This window comes from Nomascus leucogenys, chromosome 16 (assembly GCF_006542625.1).
Source record: "Nomascus leucogenys isolate Asia chromosome 16, Asia_NLE_v1, whole genome shotgun sequence".
Taxonomy (NCBI): Eukaryota; Metazoa; Chordata; class Mammalia; order Primates; family Hylobatidae; genus Nomascus; species Nomascus leucogenys.
The window spans coordinates 39,228,257-39,242,861 of record NC_044396.1 but is presented as its reverse complement, the minus strand read 5'-3'; the positions used below and the strand labels follow the sequence as shown (position 1 = coordinate 39,242,861).

The 14,605-nt window shown below is 36.6% G+C and overlaps 1 protein-coding gene across 4 annotated transcripts in view; it reads right to left on the bottom strand.

Annotated features, from left to right (window-relative positions):
* Positions 1-14,605, bottom strand: part of SNTG1 (syntrophin gamma 1) — an 858,007-nt gene that overhangs the window by 357,259 nt on the left and 486,143 nt on the right. For all 4 annotated transcript variants that reach the window (XM_030795196.1, XM_030795194.1, XM_030795195.1 and 1 more), the window contains one exon: positions 14,010-14,144. In XM_030795196.1, coding sequence (XP_030651056.1) covers positions 14,010-14,144 — 135 coding nt within the window. The remainder of the gene's footprint in view (positions 1-14,009; positions 14,145-14,605) is intronic.

Below are 14,605 nucleotides of genomic sequence, written 5' to 3'. Positions count from 1 at the left end.
ATGTGGATTAAATACAAACATATTTTAAGTTTTATATAATATACTGAAAGAGGAACTTTTACTGGCTTGGAGAGGAGAAAAACATATTTTTTTAAAACTAAAACTACTTGTGCTACTAAAACAACTGATAAACTGTTTCATGGGAAGAGGATATTACAAATACATTGTTGACAAAAATGAGAAATTTTAACCAAAAATTTTACTCCTTGATCTATTATGGTAACATGTATAGGTATAAGTAAACATTTACGTCAATTATGTTAACCTTATTTTTACATTATTTTCTATTTCATTTCACTTTCTAGTGTGTCCTGATTACTGATTTCCAGAACAATATAGATTTCAGCCTATTAGTTTATATTCAATTTCACTTAAGTATTACCTACTTAATGTAAATGCTTTTCTGCAGAAATAATATAAACATAAGACTATAGACTTTGGAATACCTCTAGGCTGCTTTACATTACTGCCATTTTCAGAACTCTTTGGTTTAAAGCAATAATAATGAAACTCCTTTGCATTTAAAGAACATTTGTTCACTCACGAAAAATTTCTTTTAAGGTGAGAAGTTTTGTTTTCTAATTTTACACAGAAAGATTATTTATGCAGCTCAAATTACTCATCCAGGATAATAATTTAAAGTTTTAGACAAAGTGAATTAGAGAAAGAAACAATTATCCAGATGAGTAATTCCTTTATTATTTTAGCAAACATTTATGATCTCAAATAAGGTTGTGGGATTAAGATAAGCATACAAGAACAGTTTAGAAGCTGAAAGGAAGAAGAGAGTCATCTTTATTGTTAACCTCTAGTGGTCACCTGGGCAATGCAATCTCATTTAATTTTGCCACAGTGAACTATGTATAGTAGGTGGTCTCTGTTTTTCCCTCATAGTAACAATGATTCAGAGAAAGCAAGAAGTCACACAGGTTCACAAAGTTGGCAAATGGGGAGACCGATATCAGAAGCCAGGCCTGTACACTTCAGATCTGATAGCTTGTCCACGAGCACACACACACATACGCACACACATGCACACACACGCAACTAATCTTGAGTCTAACACTCCTTTGAGTCAGATATACTTAAAATCCTTTTCCAAGACAACACACAATAAAACAATGAATAAAATAAACAAAAATAATGTCAAACGTGCAGCCAGAGTAATAAGGAAAGAAGAAAAATGTCTCGGTTGTCAGGAATGATGACGAAATATAAAGATTCACAGGTAAGAAGTCTGTACAAGTAGAGACCCAAAGGCAAACATTCAGGGCCACCACTGGAAGGACTCAGGCAGGAGAGGAGAGGCACCATTACCTGCATAGAAAACTCTCTTAGTGTGTCAGTATGAAAACCATTCCTATCACCCAAAGGATTATAGTAAAAAAACTTGCCCATCTGGATGAAAGGATTAAAAACCAATTCTGAGATTTTGTGAATTGGCTCACAGGTGGGTTTGTGATGAGTTGTCCCTACCTATGTGGCCTCATATCCCCAACTGAGAATTTAGTTTAAAGAATATCTGGGTTGCTAATAGCCCCATCACCTGGAAGAACTAAATATAAATTCTGTCTTCATAACACATTGTAGAGCCAAACTGAGGGATACTTACAGAGTGCCAAGACCATGAGCCCACAGTGAGAAATCCCAGGGAGAAATAGAATTTAGTGAGTGCATCAGCAGCAGAACAAAGAACAGATAACAGAGTCAGATCTATACAGACTGCAGATCTTGCAATTACAGATACAGCATATAAATAGGATTGTCTAACAAGATTAATATTAATAGAAAGGAGATATCAAATGTATAATCGTGATGTAAAATACTATGAGGCAAATATAAAATAGGATAGAACTTCCAGAAGTGAAAATCATAATAGCCAGAGTCAGAAATTCAATAAATAGTTTAAATGATAGACTCAATGTAACCAAAGAGAGAGATAGTGAACTGAAAGGAAGATGGGAGGCATTGCGTTTAGCAGTCCACAGGGGGCAGACAAGTTCAAAATATGAAAAAACATAAGAAAATGGAGAATCCCGGGAGCTGATCTAACATCCATCCAAATGTTACTGAAGGAAAGAACACAGATAATAGAGAGGAGGCTCTTCAAAGATAATGGCTAAAAATTCTTCAGAATTAAAGAAATACATAAATTTTCATATTCCAGTCTTGTGACTCTCAAACAAAGGAAATAAATCTTCAGATAGATACATCAGAGTGACACAGCAGATTACCATGGGCATGGATGGGCATGGATTCTGAAATCTTCAACACTCAGAAAGAAGAGACAGTTTTCCTACAAAGAAAAAATAGATAGATGGCAGACTTTCTCAAACTCCAAAACTCAGTATGAAAGCTAAGGGATCAAAATATAACAAAATACATCAAACTGTCAACATTTTTAAGGAAGAAGAAGGAAAAAAAAACAAATAAACAGTGTTAAGTTAATCTATCAATACCTATGAATCAATCATCTGTCTATATCTGTCATCCATCTATGCCTCTATGTATCTCTCATCCATCTCTATTATTAAGCTGTTGGTGGGCACATGATTGATCATAGCCCTCTTGAACTTTAAACTCAAATTTAATGTTATAAAAATTCATTTGTGTAAATAATGACATTTTTTTGTAAGTATGACAAATCTGTAAAATCACAAATGTGAGCAATGTAACTGATAAGCCAGTGGAACCAGGCACCATTGCTTTAATTAACTAATTTTAGTTTCCATCTTGATATCAGTCTATGACAAAATTGCATGGGTTCTAAATGGTCTAAGCTTTTTTGATCTCAATTCAACTTTCATTGTATACCGCTCTAAAACCTGATTTTCCTACTTAAATTGTTCCCTTCATTGGTGGCACCACAGCCCACCAATACACTTTGCACCCCACCTTACATCCTTCCCAACTGTATCCTGCAGGCAACATGTCCCATGACTAAACCATCCTTGATTATGGCATGCTTTTTAACAGTTTGGTAATTGGTAATTTTGCATACACTTTTTGTCTGCTTTAAATGCTACTTACATATGTCTTGCAAAATTACATATATCCTGCAAAATTCTACCTGCTATTTAAGAGGTGGGACTTTAGTCACATCCTCTGGAAAGCAGTTCCTGACCTAGACCTCTGTACTCTGTGTATCACCATGTCTATACACACCCACATTGTATCATGTGTCATGTTAATAAAGATATTATTTGTTGAGCTCCTACTATGTGCCAGAGACTGTATTCTCTTTTACTTGCATTCACTTATTTTATCTTCACAATTACCCAATAAGATAGATAGTATTATATTCATTTAGAAGTGAAAAACATCATAATAAGAATCAGAAATTCAATAGTTTAAATAATGGACTCAATCTGTCAAAGAAAGAGTTATGAACTGAAAAGAAGACAGAAGGAGTCACCTTTAGTGCCCCATAGAAAGACAAATAGTACAAAATGTAAGAAAAACTAAGTATTAAAGAGTTGTCAATAAATTTGCTTTATATGTATAAAGAAAATCTCATATTAAAATTATTTAAAAAGTTGAAATAAAACAAGATGCACAATAACAAGTGGCTTTAACAATGCTAGGTTTAACAAAACAAGATAAATATCCTTAATATGCATCTTATACTTAGCAATGTATTTCACAAAAAAAATTAACTCTGTTAATAAGGTATCCTTCTGTGGGTGCCATTGTTCTTGTGGTAAATATTATCATTCATTTGCTTCTACGTTTGGAGGAGCCTTCAAATAACAACACCAACACCTCCAACTGCATCTGTTCCGTCTATCCTGATCAAAGGAGACACAGGCAGTAGTCCCTGGGGACTGCTGCCCAGACTATGGAACCCGTGATGGTCTTGCCACGGGCTGACTACAACTGTGACCAACTTGGGCTAATCCCACTGTGGCCACCACCAGGGGATCCGGTGACAATGTTTTCACTCGAGACATAATCTTTTCTTCCAGGGCTGCCATATCTGGAACGGCATAAGCCCTGGGAAATTAGGAACGTAAATGTCCCTAGTGGTGATTATTGACTGGCAAAAATGAAACACCACATAAGAAATAGAGAGAAGGGGTTTCCAGCACTGTCTTTTCAATTTAACAATCTCTAACAATAAAAGACAGGGACACTCTAGGTTTCAAAAGCAGGAGCAGGCCTTTGTATTATCTTTCTGTTATAAAATCACAACTCTCTAAACAGTACTTGCCCATCTGCAAGTATTTTTCTACTCCTGAAAAATGTTTCCCTTCTTCCTTCTGGTTTTTTTTTTTTTTTTTTTTTTTTTTAGATGGAGTCTTGCTCTGTCACCCAGGCTGGAGTGCAGTGGAGCAATCTCGGCTCACTGCAAGCTCCGCCTCCCAGGTTCATGCCATTCTCCTGCCTCAGCCTCCTGAGTAGCGGGGACTACAGGCGCCTGCCACCACGCCTGAAACCGCCTTTTAGTAGAGAATGGGTTTCACCGTGTTAGCCAGGATGGCCTCCATCTCCTGACCTCGTGATCCGGCCGTCTCGGCCTCCCAAAGTGCTGGGATTACAGGCATGAGCCACTGCGCCCGGCCTTCCTTTTCTTAATCTTATTTGCACACATTGGGAATGTCTGTCTACCCAAAAAGGCCAAACAAGGAGAAATGCAAACATAAAATACTTCTGATTGAAAAATTTATAAACATACAATCGAATGTAAAAACAGGATTAAACTGATAGCTTCTTTATCAATATTAGTAACCAATGACCACCTTTACCTCTAAAACATTTTGAAAAATCAGTTGTATTTACTTAGAATAGGTCAAATTTTATAGAATACAACGTAAGTGTCTATCAACAGATGAATGGATAAAGCATATATATACACAGTTGACAATAATGCAGCCAGAGGAAAGAAGGAAACCCTTCCATTTGTGATAACATGAATGAACGGAGGGCATTATGCTTAAGTGAAATAAGTCAGGCACAGACAGACAAATGCTGTATGACCTTGCACATGCATAATCTAAAAAAGTCTAATTCACAGAAACGGAAAGTAGAATGGTGGCTTCCAGGGTCTGGGGAGTGGAAGAATAGAAGGTGCTGATAAAAAGGTACAAACTTTCAGTTATAAAATGAACAAGATCTCAGGGTCTAACGTATAGCAGGGGAGGTGATAGATGTGTTAAGTTACTGTAATAATCATTATACAATGTGTATATATATCTATCAAGTCATCATATTATACACCTTGAATATATATATTCTTTGTCAATTCAATATTTTTAAATAAAAGAAGAATGCAATCTCATTAAAATAAGCAAATAAATGATAACATTGGTTTACAAGAGTTTTTTTTTTAAAGTTTAAAAAATATGTGGCTCGGTCGGGCGCGGTGGCTCACGCTTGTAATCCCAGCACTTTGGGAGGCCGAGGCAGGCGGATCACGAGGTCAGGAGATCGAGACCATGGTGAAACCTCGTCTCTACTAAAAATACAAAAAAATAGCCAGGCGTGGTGGCGGGCGCCTGTAGTCCCAGCTACTCGGAGAGGCTGAGGCAGGAGAATGGCGTGAACCTGGGAGGCGGAGCTTGCAGTGAGCCGAGATTGCGCCACTGCACTCCAGCCTGGGTGACAGAGCGAGACTCCGTCTCAAAAAAAAAAAAAAAAAAAAAAAATCGGCTCACGCCTGTAATCCCAGCACTTTGGAAGGCAGAGGTGAGCGAATCACGAGGTCAGGAGATCGAGACCATCCTGGCTAACACGGTGAAACCCTGTCTCTACTAAAAATACAAAAAACTAGTCAGGCGTAGTGGCAGGTGCCTGTAGTCCCAGCTACTCGGGAGGCTGAGGCAGGAGAATGGCGTGAACCCGGGAGGTGGAGCTTGCAGTGAGCCGAGATTGCGCCACTGCACTCCAGCCTGGGCTACAGTGCCAGACTCCATCTCAAAAAAAAAAAAAAAAAAAAAAAAAAATATATATATATATATATATAGACAATATGTACTTTGTGCATGTGTGTGTACACAGACTCTAATATCCATGTTGACAGATTTCAGTGAGTAGCTCTGTGATGTGGGAAAAAGAAAAAACAACCTTCCTATCTAGGCCTGCACACACCATCCCTCCCAGATGACCTATTAAGAACCTATCTATAATAAGTGCACTAGTCTAGATACATTCTCTCTCTGGATCACATTTTCACAGATAATGAACCTCAAGAAGCCACATCCTACATCATGTCACACCCATGTGGAAGCCAGTACAAATTCCAAGGTTAATAGTAGATATTAGTTCTCTTAATGTTATCTTCAGGTAATTGTGGTTTCATTCGTAGGATAGCTAATTGCGTGTTTTATTCCACAAGGAAACTGGAATAAGTTGTTTTGTTGATTTTAAAGTCTAATGGTGCCCATTACACTGAGGTACTGATTTTACTGATGCTATTTATCCGATAGTTTTGCCATGTTTGGAATTTAAGCTCCATGATTCTTCATGGTTTTCCTATCTTTTTACTAGCAACACCTTTGAAACTGGTGTCTCTATGGGGAAATAGATAGCCATCTTGTATTAATTTTACCCTCATTTACCTTTTAAAAATATTTCGTCAATATTTAAAACTAGCACTGGCTAAATTTAATTTTCCTTCAGGGCCCACTGAAGGGTATACTATCATGAGAACAGCCACAGATATCTCTGACTTAGAGTGGTAAACCATTCAGAAGGATGACAAACTGAATTTTGGATTTCAGCTCCCCTGGAGCACCAAGGGAAGATGATTACTTTCTTGTATGTTAACTGAAGCTTTAACACATCTATCTGACAACTGCCATGCATCATTCTGATCCAGTCACTCTACTATCTGCATCTAAAGATCTTGAATAATTGCTGCCAACGTTTTGATACTATTTTTAAATGATCACAGATGAAACAGGTTTTATCTGATATGAACTCAATGCTAAAACTTCAACTGTGTAATCTCTGAATAGATCACAGAATTTTCCTCAAAAGTAGCTAATAAAAGGCACTGGGGGAAAGCAGTATTTTGCTGATACAAGTCACAGTAAATGCATTGGATATTTCAGTTTTAACTCTCTAGTCGTCTCTTGTAGGTGAAAATGTTGACACATGTTTCTAAATGATCAATATTTTATAGGACTTTCTGCATAACTAGAATTAGAGTCAGATGTGCTAAATATGTCAAGAGTGTTTTTTCTCTGTGCCACCTCCTGAAGCCTCTGTGGAGCTACTTGACTTCTACTATAAACTCCCAGACCCGCTAATCAGGGAGTGATGAGCAAGCTGAAGCCCCATTTGGTGGGGGTTATTGTTAAGTCACCTTCATTAGAAACTCACCCTGATAAAGCCCTGGAGCTCAGCTACAGATTCATCAGCCTGTGGTTTTCTGGTGCTGACCCTGTATTACCTGTTCCTATAGTTTCCTCTCCTAATTCTAGAGGTTTTGTGAAGCAAAGTCTTTTCCCAGGGATCCCTTTACTATCCAAATCCTATATCCTGCCCTCTCACAGAGGCTGCCCTTACATACTTACCATGAATTCTCATTTCTGGTTTCTGCAACTGAGCTATGCCCTACAATATGTCCAGGAATTCACAGCAAGGAGTAAAAGGGTCACTTGGCATGATGCCTGGGTTTTGACCCATCTGCCACTCTTTGATTTTCAGATACCAACATTTTGCCTGACTGGAGCTTCTCCAAATGCTCAGTTCTGTGCCCTCTCCCTTAGAGTGAGCCTTTTACCTGGGCTCACATCCCATTGCTTATCCTTCATGGTCAGTGGGTTAATGTTGGGGCTGATGGCACCCTCTCCTGCCTTTGGTGCAGATACAGAGAAATTGTCAGGCCTACCACTAACTCCCTATCCCAGACCTTGTCCCACTGCCACCCCTGAGTCCCAGTCCACAAGGGCTTTTGGAACCACTTTTGCACAATTATAACAATGAGAGAAATCTAGCATAACTGACTCCCTAGTGCTTCTAACCTCACAAACTAACTACCCTTGCTTATTTCTGTGCATAAGCCAAAATAACTATGGGAGGGATTTACTTCATAATTTAATGGAAAAATTTAGTTTATAGTTTAACTTTAAAGCAAGGATGATAATAGTCGCTTCCCAAAGTTAAGCTTTTCTCTATTGGGGACTGAAACTGCCTTTGTAAAACAAATGAAAGCCCATGAGATTATAATTATGCTAGGGACCTGCATGCTGCTAAGATATAGGCATAAACAGCACCTAGGCATTGTTTCCTAGCTTGCTTTTTATAATTGCTTACTGCCCAGGATTCACATAGCCAGTGCTCCGAAGATTTGTAACTTCCTTCCCCAGTTGCCCCTCTAGATAACACTGCTATTGTGAAACCTCAGCCTGGTCTTTGAGATATTTTTCAGACTTTGCATTCTAGTAGACCAGCTAATGCCATCCAGACCAGTGACTCCACCCAGGAGCTAACTAAATGCCTGAAGACAGTTTTGGCAGCACTGTGATTTAGGCCCTGATCCAACCAGTCAGTAGAACCCATTCCCTAGCTGCCTGCCCACCAAACTATCCTTAAAACCCTAGTCTTCAAATCTCCAGGCAGAGAGATTTGAGAAATATCTCCTGTCCTCTTTGCTTCACTGCCTTGCAAGTATTAAACTCTTCATCTAATGCAATACTGGCTGTCTCATTGTATTGGCTTTTTCTGTGAAGTGGGCGTGAAGAGCTTGACTGAACTGTAACACTTTCTTTCAGCCTGAGCAAGGCAGGTCAAAAGTGTCAGGCAAAGACAATCCACGAAGCAGCTTTCAGCTAATGTGATAGACCTGAAAATACAAACAACTTCCTCCCTATTGTGGGGTTGGAGAAAAAACTACAACATTCTATAATCCTCAGGATTTTTCAGCAAACTGGAGCTTCATTTTTCCCCCTCATGAGTAAACTGACTGATAGCATCTTGTTTTCAGCCCCCTGCCCTTGACTGTCCTATTTTCCACCCAGGCCTTCAGAGCATTGCTTCCAGATAACAAAATAGCATCCTTGCCTATGGTTCTTCAGACTAACATCTGCCTTTCCTTAGAACATTCTCCTAACCTTTCCACTCACTTAAGCAGACTGAGAGTTAACACTCTATTTGTTGTAATACTCAGATGAGACTTTCTGCTCTCCAAAGTTGGATATTTATCTGTGCCCTAATCTCTTACTGTTTCAAATTCATCTCATAATTAGCTGATAAGAGAGGTGATACCTGTCCATAAAGCACATGGACTATGTATTGTGGCAATACGACACAAACAGTGCACTTGAAGGGTCAAGTTTAAAGAGGGTATCTTTTAATACAGAGATGTCTGCGGGCCTTTACCAGTGGGAGGTTTTAAAAAACAGACAAAGGGAGTTTTCCCAAAGAATATCTGGCTATCTGAAAGTACAGTGTGCTACTTTCTCTGTTGTAGATTGGCTTTCCTCAGATGCAGACCTAGAAGATAGAATTCCTTCCTGGGACAGGGGTCCCAGGAAGTACTTTCAGGTAAGAAAAGCGAGTTATAGAGCAGAAGAAAAAAAATTAAAAAGCACACATGATCATCTCAACTGATTCAGAAAAAGCATTTGACAAATTTCAATATCTTCCGATGATAAAATTCAACACTGCCTCAATACTCAGCCAACTAGGAATAGTAGACAACTACCTCATCATAACAAAGGCAGTATATGAAAAACCCAGAGCAAATATCATACCATAAATGAAACTTTTCCTTTAAGATCTGGAATAAGAAAAAAAATGCCTGCTTTTACCACTTTTATTCAGCATAGTATTGGAAATCTTAACGAGAGTAATAATGCAGGAAAAAGAAATAAAAGTCATCCAAATTTGAAAGGAATAAGTAAACTTATCTTGGATCACAGATGACATAATCTTATATGTAGAAAATCATAAACATTCCACAATAAACTATTAGAACTAATAAATTCAGCAAAGTAGCAGAATACAAAATCAAAATTTAAAAATCCATTACATTTCTATGCACTAACAATAAATAATCCAAAAGTAAACTAAGAAAATAAATTTTAACAATACTATCAAAAATTATCAAGTACTAAGAGTTTAACTTCAGCAAGGGGTTGAAAGATTTGTACACTGAAAACAATGAAACATTGCTAAAAGAACTCAAAGTACACATAAATAAACGGAAAGATGCTATGTTCATCTATCAGAAAACTTACTATTATTAAGATGTCCATACTACTAAAAGTGATCTACAGATTCAACATGATCCTTATAAAAACTGCAATGATATTTTGTCAAGAAATAGAAAAATTCATTCTAAAATTTATTTGAGATCTTAAGAAACCCAAATTAGCTGATTTCAAAATTCGCTATAAAGCTACAGTAAAAACAAACAAACAAAAGACACAACTGTGCATTACTGGCATAAAGACAAATATATAGACTAATAAACTAGAATAGAGAGGCCACAAATACCCCCTTATGTATACGGTACATGATTTTGAACTGGATATCCAAATGCTAAAGAATGAAGTTGGATCTTTACCTAATGCCATGTACAGAAATTAACTTAAAATATAACCAAACCTACAAGTAAGAGCAAAAATTGTAAACTCTTAGAAGAAAATATAGTGGAAAAGATTCATGACACTGAATTTGGCAATTATTTATTGGAGATGGTACAAAAGGTACAACCAATAGAAGAAAAAATTGGCAGGATTTTATTAAAATTAAAAACTTTTGTGCATCAAAAATACTAATAGAGTAAAAAGGCAATCCGCAATTTGGGAGAAAATATTGCAAATCACATATCTGATAAGGGACTAGTATCTAAAATACGTTAAGAACTCCTGCAACTCAGCTCCAAAAACAAACAATCCAATTCAAAAATAGACAAAGAATATGAATAGACATTTATCCAAAGAAGATGTACAAGTAGACAATAAGCACATAAAATGATGCTCTACATTATTAATTGATAGAAGAATGCAAATGAAAACCGCAGTGAGATTCAACCTCACACTTATTTATACAGCTATTATCAAAAACACAGAAAACAACAGGCTTGGCATGAATGTGGAGAAATTGGAACCCTTGTATTTTGCTTGTTGAAATGGAAAATGGTACAACTACTGTGGAAAAGAGTACGGCAGTTTCTTAAAAAGCTGAACAAAGAATTACTATTTTATCCAGCAATTTCACTTCTGGGTATATACACCAAATAATTGAAAGTGGTGACTCAAACATATTTGTACACCCATGTTCCTAGAGGCATTTTTCAAAAAGCCAAGGTGGAAACAACCTCAATGTTCACTACCGAGTGAGTAGATAAACAAAAGGTGGTATAGATACACAATGGAATATTATTCAGCCTTTGAAAGGAATGAAATTCTGATATATGCTTCAACATGGATGAACCTTAAAGACATTATGATTATTGAAATAAGTCATCCACAAATGGTCAGATATTGTATGATTCCACCTACAAGATTTACCCAGAATAGTCAAATGTAGAGGCAGAAAGTAGAACAGTGGTTACCAGCGGTTAAGAGGAGGAGAGCATGGAGAGTTACTGTTTAATGCGTACAGAGTTTCAGTACGGCATGATGAAAATTCTGGCAATGAATAGTGGTGATAGTTACACAACAAAGTGAACGCACGAAATGCTACTGAACTTTATGCTTAAAAATAGTTAAGATGGTACATTTTATATTATGTATATTTTACCACAGTTAAAAAAAAAAACTTAACTGACCATATAAGAGTGGGTCTATTTTTGGACTCTTTAGAATGTTCCATTGATTGATATGCCTGAATTTATTACAGCATTACATTGTATTTATTATTAGAATCTTTTTTTTTTTGAATCTTATAGTAAGCTCTGAAATCAGGTAGAATAAACACTCCAACTTTGTTCTTTTTATTCAAGATTGTTCTGGTTATTGTAAGTCCTTTATATTTCCATGTAAATTTTGGAATCAACTTGTACATATCCACAAAAATATTTTGGAGTTTTGACTGGTTTGGAATATTTAGAAAGATGTGACAGCTTATCAATACTTAGCTTTTAATTTATGATCATGTTATATTTCTCCATTTATTTGTTTATATCTTTTAATTTCCTTCAACATGGTTTTTATAGTTTTCAGGATAGAGATCATATACATCTTTTGCTAACTATGTTCCTAAGTATATTGTCTTTCTGACTTATTGTGGATTGCATTTTTATTTCATTTCTAGTTGCTTGTAGGTAGTTTTAGAAACACAATTAACTTGGGCTATTGTCCTTATTCCCAGCCACCTTGCTAAATTTTAGTGTTATTCTATCTTTTGTAGGATTCTTAAGGTTTTCTGTGCATATCATCATGAAATCTACAAGTAAAGCCATTTTGCCACTTCCTCTATAATTTTTGTTCTTTATATATAATTTGTGACTTGCTGTAGGAGCATGGTGAACAACATTGATTAGTAAGCAAGGTATTATCCTTGACTTGCTTTCAATCTCAGAGAAAATGTTCAATGTTAACTAACATATTAGTGGGAGGCTTTAATTAGATGACAGTTGTCAGAATAAGAAAATTCTTTTCTATTCATATCTTGCTAAAGTGTTTTGTAAAAATGGGTGTTGAATTTTGTCAAATGCTTTTTTGAATTTGTCGACAATGCCATAAGATGTTTCTCCTTAATTCTCTTCGTTATTCCTAGCACTCTGAGCTTTATTAATATGCACAATTATCTTTTAAGAAGAGAATAGGTCTATGTGTATCAGCTATTATTGACTGTGAAGTTTAAAATCAATAACATTATTTCAGTATCGAAGTAGTAAATTTTACTGATTTTATTTTTTGATCTGGGACCAGTGTGATATATTTATTCTAGAGGGTTATATGACTCATGTCACTTCTCTATTATTAACCAAAGGGAAGAAAGGACAACCCCATGGGAACAGTTTAATCACCTTGACATCCAGGTCCATGATTCAGAGTGATTTAAATGGTCTGTGACAAAAGAATAGTTAACAGTCTGCAAAATGTCCATTATCTTTAGCTGGCAAAGGCCTATTGATTTAGGGCCTTGTGTGACTCCCACAGGGTGTTAGTAAGAAGTGATGTGAGAACTCAAGTTCAGCATTATTGACCACCAACTAAACACTCCAAGGTAAGTCTGTTAATAAGGTACAAATTAAATCTCCATACTAAATAGCTGCAGATGTTTGGGGAAAGCAGGGAGCAGACTACATGCTACTGTCTATAATTTTCTTCTGAGATCACATGTGGCAACATTGTTAAAAAGAAGCCTTTAATAGCATTATTATACAATGAATGATGAACTCCAGAACTTGTTTTATGATAATGTCTTTTAGCAGAATAAAATCTAATCTCATCTAAGGATGTCTTCCACAGCTATGCTGCCTCGACATGAGTAAGTACAGCAATCAGTTTTGCACTGTAATTTATGGCTCTTTCTGAAGCTAGATTAGGAGCAGTGCAATCTTTCAACGGGTTGGAGCATTGGAGAAAAGAATTTGCTACAGCACTTGGGCATAATTCTATTAGGGAGGCCCACAGAATCATTTAGACACCATCCCAGGGGAACATCACTCATGCTGAGTTCAGTGACCGCTGCCTAACGTCTCCTGCTTCAGTGATGCTGAAGGATGAGCCCCACCCTGGCACCACTCTCAATAGTCCCAGGTCATGAAAGATAAGACCAGAGCAAAGGATATCACCATGCACGGTTCTCAATTAATTCTCTATGTAAAAAGGTAGAATAATCAGAAAATACAGTGTCACTCCCATCATATGATGACAGCTAGGAGTCATAGACAACAAGCTGGAGATGGGCCCAAAATTCGTGTTCATGGACCCCAGGCAAGGTTCTCATACAGGGCCACTGCTTACTTAATAATGTAAGCAAAAATTCCATGCAGAACCATTGACTAGACACTGAAAGAAAAACATATTTAAAATGTTCTGTGAATAAACATTTTTATTAACAAAAAACAAACACAAAAAATTTCAACAGAAGAAAAAGCTACTTACACCAGAATAGAAAGGCTCACCAGACACACATATCACATCCTGTTCCTGGATCATCAAAATGTCTTTGGCTAGGTGCAGCCGGACTTTGAAAGGCTCCTGGTTACCATCCTGCAGCAAACAAATTCCTGTCTTTGTCTTCAGATAAAAAAAAAAAAAAACAAACAGAGGAAAAATTATAATTAGTTTATAGGTTGTAATTTTGTGGCCAATTTACAGCAAAACATGGTGAATAACATTTAAGAGGTGGTGAAAACACACTCTGATGAGCCTGAAATTGAATACTTAACGTGGGTGTAAGGGAAAAGGAGAATGAACTCAAGTAAAGTGAACTCTCGAATAATGAAAACAATGGCACAAAATTCACACAAAGAAGTGGGAAGTAAGGATTATGGTACATGTACTACATTTTTAAAATAATGAGAGTTTTTGTAATACTTATAATCTAAAAATAAAAAGGTAATAGCTTTATTGAGATATAATTCAAATTCCCTACAATTCAACCCTTTAAAATGTACAATTCATGTTTTTTTAATATACTCAATGGTGTGCAACCATCACTGTAATCAGTTTTAGAATATTTCCATCACTTCAAAAAG